This window comes from Vespa mandarinia, chromosome 12 (assembly GCF_050613455.1).
Source record: "Vespa mandarinia isolate Hongniang chromosome 12, ASM5061345v1, whole genome shotgun sequence".
Classification (NCBI taxonomy): Eukaryota; Metazoa; Arthropoda; class Insecta; order Hymenoptera; family Vespidae; genus Vespa; species Vespa mandarinia.
Window position 1 is genome coordinate 1,192,501 of NC_140821.1, and position 10,000 is coordinate 1,202,500.

General features: G+C 37.6%; 1 protein-coding gene and 1 long non-coding RNA gene across 3 annotated transcripts in view; one reads left to right on the plus strand and one right to left on the minus strand.

The window, feature by feature from the left end:
• LOC118448936 (uncharacterized) overlaps positions 1 to 8,317 on the plus strand; it is a 52,287-nt gene extending 43,970 nt beyond the window's left edge. The window contains exons 4-6 of one of the 2 annotated variants that reach the window (XM_035882892.2): positions 6,672 to 6,861; positions 7,028 to 7,230; positions 7,574 to 8,317. In XM_035882892.2, the coding sequence (XP_035738785.1) occupies positions 6,672 to 6,861; positions 7,028 to 7,230; positions 7,574 to 7,600 (420 nt within the window). In that variant the 3' untranslated portion in view covers positions 7,601 to 8,317. The remainder of the gene's footprint in view (positions 1 to 6,671; positions 6,862 to 7,027; positions 7,231 to 7,573) is intronic. The other variant, XM_035882891.2, reaches the window with a different exon arrangement.
• LOC118448941 (uncharacterized) overlaps positions 1 to 10,000 on the minus strand; it is a 231,552-nt gene that overhangs the window by 111,746 nt on the left and 109,806 nt on the right. The gene's annotated exons all lie outside the window — the stretch shown is intronic.

A 10,000-nucleotide genomic window follows, 5' to 3' on the forward strand; every position in this document is an offset into this window, starting at 1 on the left:
AAAAGAAATAAAGAAGATATAGGTATACCTAAACTAGAATATCCATTACGCGAGGCCCTTAGTTCGTTTATTCTTCAATGTTCTCTAAAGAGATCGGAGATACGATTAGAAAAGTTTCTACGAGGAAGCGGAAACGAGTATCCCCGATAGAAGTTTAGTTTAAGTTTCGATATTTCGATTCGATTTCATTTGAGATTTCGAAAAAAGAAAAAGAAGGAAAAAAAAAAGATAAAGAAAAAAGCATAAAAAGATATGTATAGGACTCTCAATATCTCGAACTAGTGCAAGAAAGACGAAAAGATGGAGGGTGATACATAAGATTCATTCGCGGTACGCGCTAATTGGCTCCTGATTTCACCATGGCATAGAATATTCGTCACTTCTCTCTCTCTCTCTCTCTCTCTCTTTCTCTCTTCTCTCTCTCTCTCTCATATTACAGTGAGCTTTCTGTTTTCTCGTCAGCGTTAGCAGAGGAAAAGGAACAAGGCTCCTCGCTGTGTACCAACTTCTTCGTCTTATGCACTCAAATGCACTACAACTCTCCCTCTCTCTCTCTCTTTCTTTCTTTCTCTTTCAATGAGAACCACGAGTGATCCGAATTTACGTGCCCTTTCTCTCTCTCTCTCTCTCTCTTTCTCTCTCTCTTATCGGTCACTTAATCTCATCTTGATAGAGAATCGAGAAGAGAAAGAGAGAAAGAGAGAGACAACATGGGAAAACTATTTTAAGTACAAGTTGCAATTGCATCTCTGTGATGATCAAAGATTATTTCGTACGAAAATACTCGGGGCTAGTACTTTGCCAAAGGAGAAAAAGAAAAATCGGGGAGGGGGCGCGGGAGGAAAAAAAGAGAAAATGTTTACGACGTAAATTCGTGGAGGAGGAACGAACTCTTGGTTCTTCTCTCTTCTTTTTCTTCTATTCTATCCCGCTTTTATCAGGTTCGATCTTTAAGGGAGGAGAAAGGGTAAAAGGGGAGGAGGGGGGTGGTTAAGAGAAGAAGGAGGTAGAAGAGAGGAGACGATACTCGGCCATTGCCGGCGCGTCGCGCATAAAGCGAACACGTTTCCTGGTAATCATTAATTAAGCGAAGAGCTTCCCTTCTTCCGTCGCTAAACACCACGAAGAGTCGCGCTTTCCTAGAAGGAATAAATTCAGGATATGTCTCCTCTCCCCCGTATTTCTCTTTCGTGATCCTATATATTCCAACGTCTCACTTCCATATACTCTTAATATCGATTTATCGATTATTAATTTGCATTTAATACAAAGTTTTATAAGATCCCTTTATTGTCATTTCATCGAAATAAATTTCAAATATTATTCTCTCGTTTCATCTCGTATTAATTCTATGTCTATGATTTAATTTTACTCTCTCTCTCTCTCTCGTTTTTATCGATTTCTCAAGCGATAATTTTTTATTTTATTGTGTATCATCGTTCGTTTTATAAAACAAAATTCGAGATATATTTTTCTTTATTCTTTATTCGTCGTTCTCACTTGCACACTCCTCATTCGTATCGATTTATACAAATGAAAATTTACATCGTCGAATCTGGTTTTATACGGGAAGGCGGGGAAGGAGAAGGGGAACAGTCTCGAGGATGTTTTTCTTTTTTCTTTTTTTTCTTTTTTTTCTTTTTCTTTTTTTTTTTTTCTCTCTTTTTTTTCTTTTCCTTTTATAAAAGAACGCGGAATGCGGAACGTAGTTCTTCTCTTAACGTATTAAAGTTCTTCTCCACATATATCCATGCTATGCGTGGATCTATGTATATGATCCCACCGTGACATGGAGAGAAGAGTTTCGTTGACGTTAAGCCGACGGATTACGGTCTCGAGTTCGAATCGAAAAGAATTCCTTTTCCTATATCGATCTTTCTCTTTCACCCTATCTAGTCGTCGTCTATTTTTTCATCCTAGTTTTACATTTTTGTTATATTATTTTTTATTCGATCATTATTATTCTCAGACGAGACATCGCGTAGAAATTATTAAAAAAAAGAAGTTAGACAAAAAACCGTCCAATCGTTGTTTTTTTTCTTTAGGACGGAAAGAAAGGAAAAAGAAAGAAGAAAAACAAAGAGGGACGATCCTACAATTTTCAAGGAAACGCATAATACCTAAAAAAAAAAAGAAAAAAAAAAAAAACGTGGATCGAGCCTAACAAAGAAATTTGTCATTCTCATTCGAAATACCGTCTCGTAATAATAAATCATTCGTACACAGATATTTCCATTTGAGAAAAACACGCAAATTCGCGTGACGGGTTATCGCCAAAGGAAACAATAAATTCGCACGATCAAATCTTTGAAAATCTTTTTCTCGTTTTATACAACTCGTTAACCATTGCTCTATGGTATTTATGCAATGCGAAAAGAAATCATCGAGAGTTGAAAGAAAGAAAGAAAGAAAGAAAGAAAGAAAGAAGGAAAGAAAGAAAGAAAGAAAGAAAGAAAGATAAAAAGAAGAAAAAGAAGAGATAAAAAATATACTCTTATTCTATCTTTCTATCTATCTATCTATCTCTCTCTTTCTTTCTCTCTCTCTCTCTCTCTCTCGATTTCGATCGATCATTTTCAGAGTAGATCTCCGACTGGCCCTTTTCTTTCCAGACCTGGCAGTACACATCAAGCAAAAGAGAAAGAGAAAGAAAGAAAGGGCGAAAGGGAGAGAAAGAGCATGTATCCTCGTGCTTGTCTCGCGAGATCTTAGATAACCAATACTCGTAGAGTAGGTGGAGGGACATAGAAAGAGGAAGAAGGACAGATCTGGCATCGTTAAGATAGAGCATCCTGATAACGTCCGTGGCTAAACTCACACTCGCGCGTACAACGCGTGTCGAAAATACACGGATTATTCGTGGCCGAACAGCACGCTACCGGGTGTTCGAAATATGCTAATCGTCTCCCGAAATCCGAACTCTGACTCTTTCTTCCTCCCCCCCCCCCTCTCTCTCTCTCTCTCTCTCTCTCGATTGTGGATACTGTACAGTGTGCGAGGTCAAACAGGTCATACCAAAAATCCCTTCGATTTCTTTTACCTTTTTGTTCTTTTCTTTTTTTTTTCTTCTATCCTGTTCAGTTGTTCTTTTAATGTTATACTATGATAAAGAAGGAGAAAAAAAGGAGAAAGGGAAAGAGAGAGAGAGAGAGAGAGAGAGAGAGAGAGAGAGAGAGAGAGAGAAAGTGAAACAGACAGACAACTTGACGAAGTTGAAGTCCTCTTAAGCACGCAACGCGACAATTTTCGGATAAATATAATCGTCGTCGCGTCGATCGACCGATAAGACTAATTTTAGAAATCCTCTTTGTGTGTACCCTTTGAAGAAACCAACCTTTCACCCTCTCTCTCTCTCTCTCTCTCTCTCTCTCTCTCTTTTACATTACTCACGCTCAATTGAGAAACAGAGCACGCTCGAGTCGTTAAAATCAGAGTTAAAATTCGGTACATTAAAGGTTTCAATCGTGAAACTTCTCATTTTAGTCCGTCAAAATATTATTCGTCGAAAGAACTTCTTAAGTTCCGAGGAAGTTGTAAACTCACTTTTACGAAGAAGAGGATGCAACCAATCGTATGGTTTGCCCCATTGATATGCTCGAAACGAACTGTCGTATATAGGCGCGAGACATTCCATACACGCGATCCTTGGAAACACTTCCGAAAGAACTTTCGTTCGATTTTTCTCGTGGAAATATCATTCGTCCCTGACTTTCTTCTTCGAATTTGCCTTCCTCGAAATAGAATCAACATATCCGACATCGATGTATACCGATAACCCGTGAGAAATCATCGACGGTCACGTATCAAACATAAAATCGAATTGCGCGATAAAATTCGTTGCCGTTCGTATTTACGTTTGCATTGACACCACCTTTTGTTACATTCTCTTCTCTTTTTATCTTTTCCTTTTTTTTTCCCCTCTTCTTCTTCTTCTTTGAAAAATCAATCTTTAATATAGCTATCCGAGAAGAAAATTAATCTGACAATTTTTCAAAGATGAGAAATAATAATTCGAATGGGAATAAAATTTGATCGTAATGATTCGAAATTTGTGCTTGTGTTTCTCCTTTGAGGAAAGTCAATCTGAAATTTCTTCCGGATGAAAAGAAGGATGTCGATCGCGAGGCGTGGCCAACAGACGCTCGCTTTTCCGCGATTCGATCTTTCATTCATTGACCCCTCCTGAGATCTTCGCGCTGAGGTCATCACGTATGCAAGCGGCGTACAGTTGCATCGTGTGCGACCACATCAATCTGCATTCGAATTTCCAAGTCTCTCTCTCTCTCTCTCTCTCTCTCTCTCTCTCTCTCTCTCTCTGTCTCTCTCTCTGCGTCTTTTTCTATCAAGTCTTCCGTCTCTCCTTTCCTCTTTTGTTTGCACCTCGCACTTTCGGACACCCGCAGACTTAAGCGGATGGTTCCTATTAAAGCCGCCGGTATTGTATTCAAATTGGTTCGAGCTTTTGTGTCTCACCACCTCCACCTCCACCTCCACTTCCCCACCTCCTCTTATTCCTCTCTTCGCTCGTTAGACGACTCCCTCAAAATCGCATCACTCGCTACCGTACTTGAAATTATACGAGTCTCTCGTATACTTACAATGTAATGAGAACGATTTATATCGCGAGTCGATGTCTTATTTAAAATCTATCGCAAATTTTAATCATTTCTTGAGAGATGAAAAAATCTCTCTCTCTCTCTCTCTCTCTCTCTATCTTTCATCCAGCGGAATTCGTTTCGGAAGAAATCCCCCTCCTCTCTTTCACCGTTCTGCATCCGTTTCAATCCAGTCCGCGCGTAATTATTTCGAAGAGAACGCCGCTAATTCGGCAAATTCGGACAATTGCGTAATTCCAACGAAAAGAGTCCGTTGACCGTCTGGACGTTGCTTGTAAAAGGGTTGGGGAGGTCTGGTCTGGAGCCACGAAAAACAACGGCGACCACACTGCCACCTATACTTTTGCTTCCTCTCTCTCTCTCTCTCTCCGTCTATCTATCTCTCTTTTCTCTGTCCGTTCTGAGTTAGCCTCAGTCCTTCTTCTCTCTTCTCCTCTTCCACAGAATCTCTCCCCCGCGTTGGCAGTTGCGTCACGTCGCGGCAACTACAAAGCATGACTCCACCTTGCCTCTTCCCTCCTTGTCATCCTCATCCTCCTTCTCTTCGTCCTTCTCCCTTCCTCCTCCTCGATGCAGCGAGCAATACTTGCATACCTACTTATTTCGTACTTGCGGCACTCACTTGGACTAGCACAGACCGCACACGCGCATGCTACCACGAGGGACTTCTTGATGCGGTTAAGAACTTTAAGCTTTGCTCACTTGGTATATACAACGCTCTAAAAAGAAGTTAGGTAACAAGATCAAGAAATTTCTTTTAAACTTTGAAAAGTTTTTAAATATATTTCATCTTAAATCAATAAGTACTTTGTATCGATAAACGATTATATCTTTTATTAAATATTTCGAATCACATTTAATCGCTCTTGATAATTTTTTCTTACGTCTTTCTTATGATATTATCGTTAAATTATAAAACACGATGATAATAATGTAAACGATATAATCCCACGAAAATATTTCTCTTTGTTAAATATCATTCTGGATGATCGATTAAACGATCGATATAATCATTTTCTTTTGCACAAAATCTAAGAGTGTGAATTGCACTTTAGTCCCTTCGAGATGGATAGGCACGCGCTTGTCTCTATCTCTCTCTCTCTCTCTCTCTCTCTCTCTCTTCCATCGCCTACAAATTCGAGTCGCGAACTTGTGTCGGCATTATAGACAAAGGATTAATAAAGGAACGTTAGGCCATGCACGATCGTCCGGCCTTTCACGCACGCTTTTCTCTATCTCTCTCTTTATATCTCTCTCTCTCTCTCTCTCTCTCTCTCTCTCTCTCTCTCTCTCTCTCTCTCTCTTCTTCGGTTGAATAATATTTACGATATGCATCATCAACGGCATAGCGATTTTCCGCGAGAGCTTTCAAAGGATTATCGCGATGACATCGAATTATTTTTATCGTTGAAACGATTTTATTTTATTTCTCGGATACATTTCGTAGATCATTCGGTGCGTCCTTGAAAAACTCATTAAATGACATAACGTGATCAAAATCGAATTTTTGAAGAAATTAATATATGTCATTGAACGATCGCGATTAATAGAAGCAAATAATTTCTTTATCTCTTTTCTCTCTCTCTCTCTTTTTTTTTTTTTCACTCTTTTAACTAGTTGGTATAAAAGCGGCGACGGTGACGTAGTATCTTCAATTACTCTCTCCTTTCTCTCTCGCTCTCTAAAGACAGAACCCGTCGATTCGTTAAGTGCACAGACTACCGAGAATCTGAGGGATTTCTTAATTACGTTGTGTCTGGAGGAAAGCGACGAGAGAGCCGACAAAAAAATTTTTTTATATACTATACGTGTACCCTCCCCTCCTCCCTTCCCTATCACGTCTCGCCGTCGTCTCCGCCCATCCTCACCTCCCCGCGCTTACTTGATAACCTTTAAGCTATTTCCCCCAAACTCGGTGGTTCCCTTATAAATCCAAAAAAAAAAAAGAAAAAAAAAAGAAAGAAAAAAGAAAAAAAAAAAAAAGAAACGCTTCGTTGTCGCGTTAGTTTTATCGACTGGGTCGACTTAACGAATTGTTGGCTATGACTGTTGCAGGTGAATCGGCCATTGACAATGAAGAAAGAAGGAATACAAACGAGAAATCGAAAACTGTCGTCAAAGAGTAAGAAGAAGAAGGCAGGTGGATGTCTTGGTCTTGGTGGTGTCATGGGTGACATGATCAAGGCTAGCGGACATCTCGACCTTGACAACAAACCTTTCCATTCAGGATTTGGATCACCGATGGGTAAGTTGAGAAATCTTTTTCGAGTCGAGGGAGAGGAAAAAAAGAAAAAAGAAAAAAAAAGCAGAGAGAAAAAGATAAGAAAATACGAGGAAGATCGATTGGAGGGAAAAAATGAAAAAAAAATGTTCAAAAGAAAAAGATGGATCTCGATCGTTGATCGTTGCAGGTACGTCGCAGCATCATCACACGATGCATCCGGCGATGCAACATTACATGTACCACACGGGCGTCGGCGTGGCCGGAGGTCTTCATCAAGGATTTGCGCCACCGGCGCCGCCCCCCATCCACCCCCACTCGCACTCGCATTCCCATTCTCATCACATGACGAGTCTTCAGGGTCTTCAGTTGGCCGCCACGACGAACGCGATGGTGAGAGGATGTTTATCGAATAGAACATTCGTAATATTTTCTTTTCTTTCCTTTGGGGATTCTTTTTCCCCCCTCCTCCCATGTCCTCCACCCATAACTCTCGCCCCAAATTTCTCTTTTGTTTCTCTTATTTTTTCCTTACTATCTCTTTGCCCCGCAACAACGTCCACACTCAATTATCGTCGTCGAAACGAAATTCAATTTACGTTTTTCATTTTTCTCATATCGAGTAAAACGATGGACAGACGATTTTTTTTTATTCGTCGAGGTTTTTCGAAAAAAAGAAAAAAAAAAGAAAGTAAGAAAAAAAAAAAGAATTTTCTCTCCTTTGTTTTTTTCACAGACCGGTTGGCGATCGGAGTATACATGAATCGCGAGTGATTAGCAGTTCAGGACGCAGCCCACCAACAACAACAACACCACTACCACCACCACCACCAACACCGTTCACCACCACTCTCGTTGTTGAAAAATAAAATTCCTTCCTCCCTCATCCCTTATCTTCTTTTCTTTCTGTCATACGCATACACAATCTCTATCTTTATCTCCCTTTCTCTCTCTTTCTCTATCTTGCTTTATCTTTCTCTCTCTCTCTCTCTCTCTCTCTCTCTCTCTCTCTCTCTCTCTCTCTCTCTCTCTCTCTCTCTCTCTCTATCTCTCTCTTACTTTCCATCTTTCTCCTTGAGCCTTTTTCCTTTTATCCTTCGTCCGATCGAAGAGAGTAAATGGACGGTAAAAAGGCAAGAAAATAGGTTGGACATCCCTTTGGCTCAGCCTTTCTCTGGGATCTGTCGTTTTCCTTGTGATCGATCGTATGAAAACAAAAAAGAAAAAGAAAAAAAAAAAAAAGAAAAAAAAAGAAAAAAGAAGAAAAAAAGAAAAAAAAAGAGCGCGCGAGAAAATCTGCCGGTAAAAGAATTGAACGAAAGAAAGAAAGAAAGAAAGAAAGAAAGAAAGAAAGAAAGAAAGAACGAATGAATGAGAAAGAAGAGAAAAATAAAGGAAAAAAAGAAAAAGGTAACGCTTTGTAAATATGTAAAATTTTCATGTTAGGGCCTATGAGCCCCGGCCCCAAGTACAAACGAAGTCAGCTATATATATACATATATATACATATATATATATATATATATATATATATATATATATATATTACTATAATCGAGTCGTATATGTATGATAATAATGAAACACACAATACCTATTTCTGTAAATAACGTTATTATAAATAATTGAGAATTTCTATTTGCGTGTGCGTGCGTGTATGTGGATTGTGTGTATATATATATATATATATATATATATATATATATATATATATATATACACACACACATACACACATATATATATATATACATATACATATATATACGAGAGGAAGTAAGAACGTCAAAAAGAAGAGACGCGTTCTTCTTGTTTTCTTTTTTTTTCTTTTTCTAGGAACTCCGACGATTATTTTATTATCATTATTATTATTATTATTATTATTATTATTATTATTATTATTATTATTATTATATTAATTATTATTATTATTATTTTATTATAATTATTATCATAATTATTATTATTACTAGGATTTAAAGGGGGAGTGCTTGCGAGTCGAGGAGAACAGGTATAGTCCTCGTTCGATTTTTTTCGATAAGATCGAACGATATCGTGCAATTTACACACAAGAACGAAGAAAAAAAAAACAAGACATTTTATTAACAAATATATAAATAAACGGACGAAGAGATCGGACGATTGGTTTTCAATAAACGACGTGAAATCGACGACGTGTCCGTACTACGTGTTTTTATTTGTTCTCTCTTTTTTTCTTTCTTTCTAATTTTTTTTTCCCCCCTTGTTATCTTGCTTATCCTCTTTTTGGTCTTTTCTCCTTTATTCGTTTTGTTATTTCTTCTACGAGTTTCTGAATGAGATTTAGGAGGAATGTTATCGTATATATTTATTAATCTTGCCAGAGGTAAAAGAAGAAAAGAAAAAAGAAACGAACGAATGAACAAACAAACAAACAAACAAACAAACAAACAAACAAACAAACAAGGATAAATTAATTTGTCATAATATCACTATATGTTATTTAACACATGGATTCTCTCGAGTACGGCTACGCGTTGACGATCGTCGATAAAAAATATTTCAGGAAATAAATTAAGAAGGAAAGATAAGGAAAAAGAAAAAAAAATTGAAAAAATAAATGAAAATAAAAATAAAATGCAAATCAAATTGAATTTTTTAGAAACGGATTAATTAAGTTTCTACGAGAAGGAATTGAAAACATTAGATACGTGCGTTATATATTTAATTATACGTACGTACACACACACACACACACATCTGTATTTATTACGATCGTCATTTTGCGAGTAGTCATTCTACTGTATCGTGGTATAGCAATTCACATCGTATAGTAATCGAACAGAAAAAAATATCGACATATATATATATATATATATATATATATATATGTCGAAATTTTTTTTTTTTCACGATAAAGAAAAATGTTCAAACAACACCCAACGCCTCGAAAATCATCGTCCAATCACGCGTCCAAGTCGCGTTTTCGTGTGTCGTACACCGATTTAGGATATAGAAACATGAATTATAAATATTCAAGTAAAATAAAGTATTTAGAATATAAACGGAACGTAAATTATAAATACGAAAAGTCCCAATGATCGGTCTATCTATTGATCGCGATTTAAATGGATACTGATCGATCATTGGAACGAACGTATAGCGTATTAATTAATTATAATTA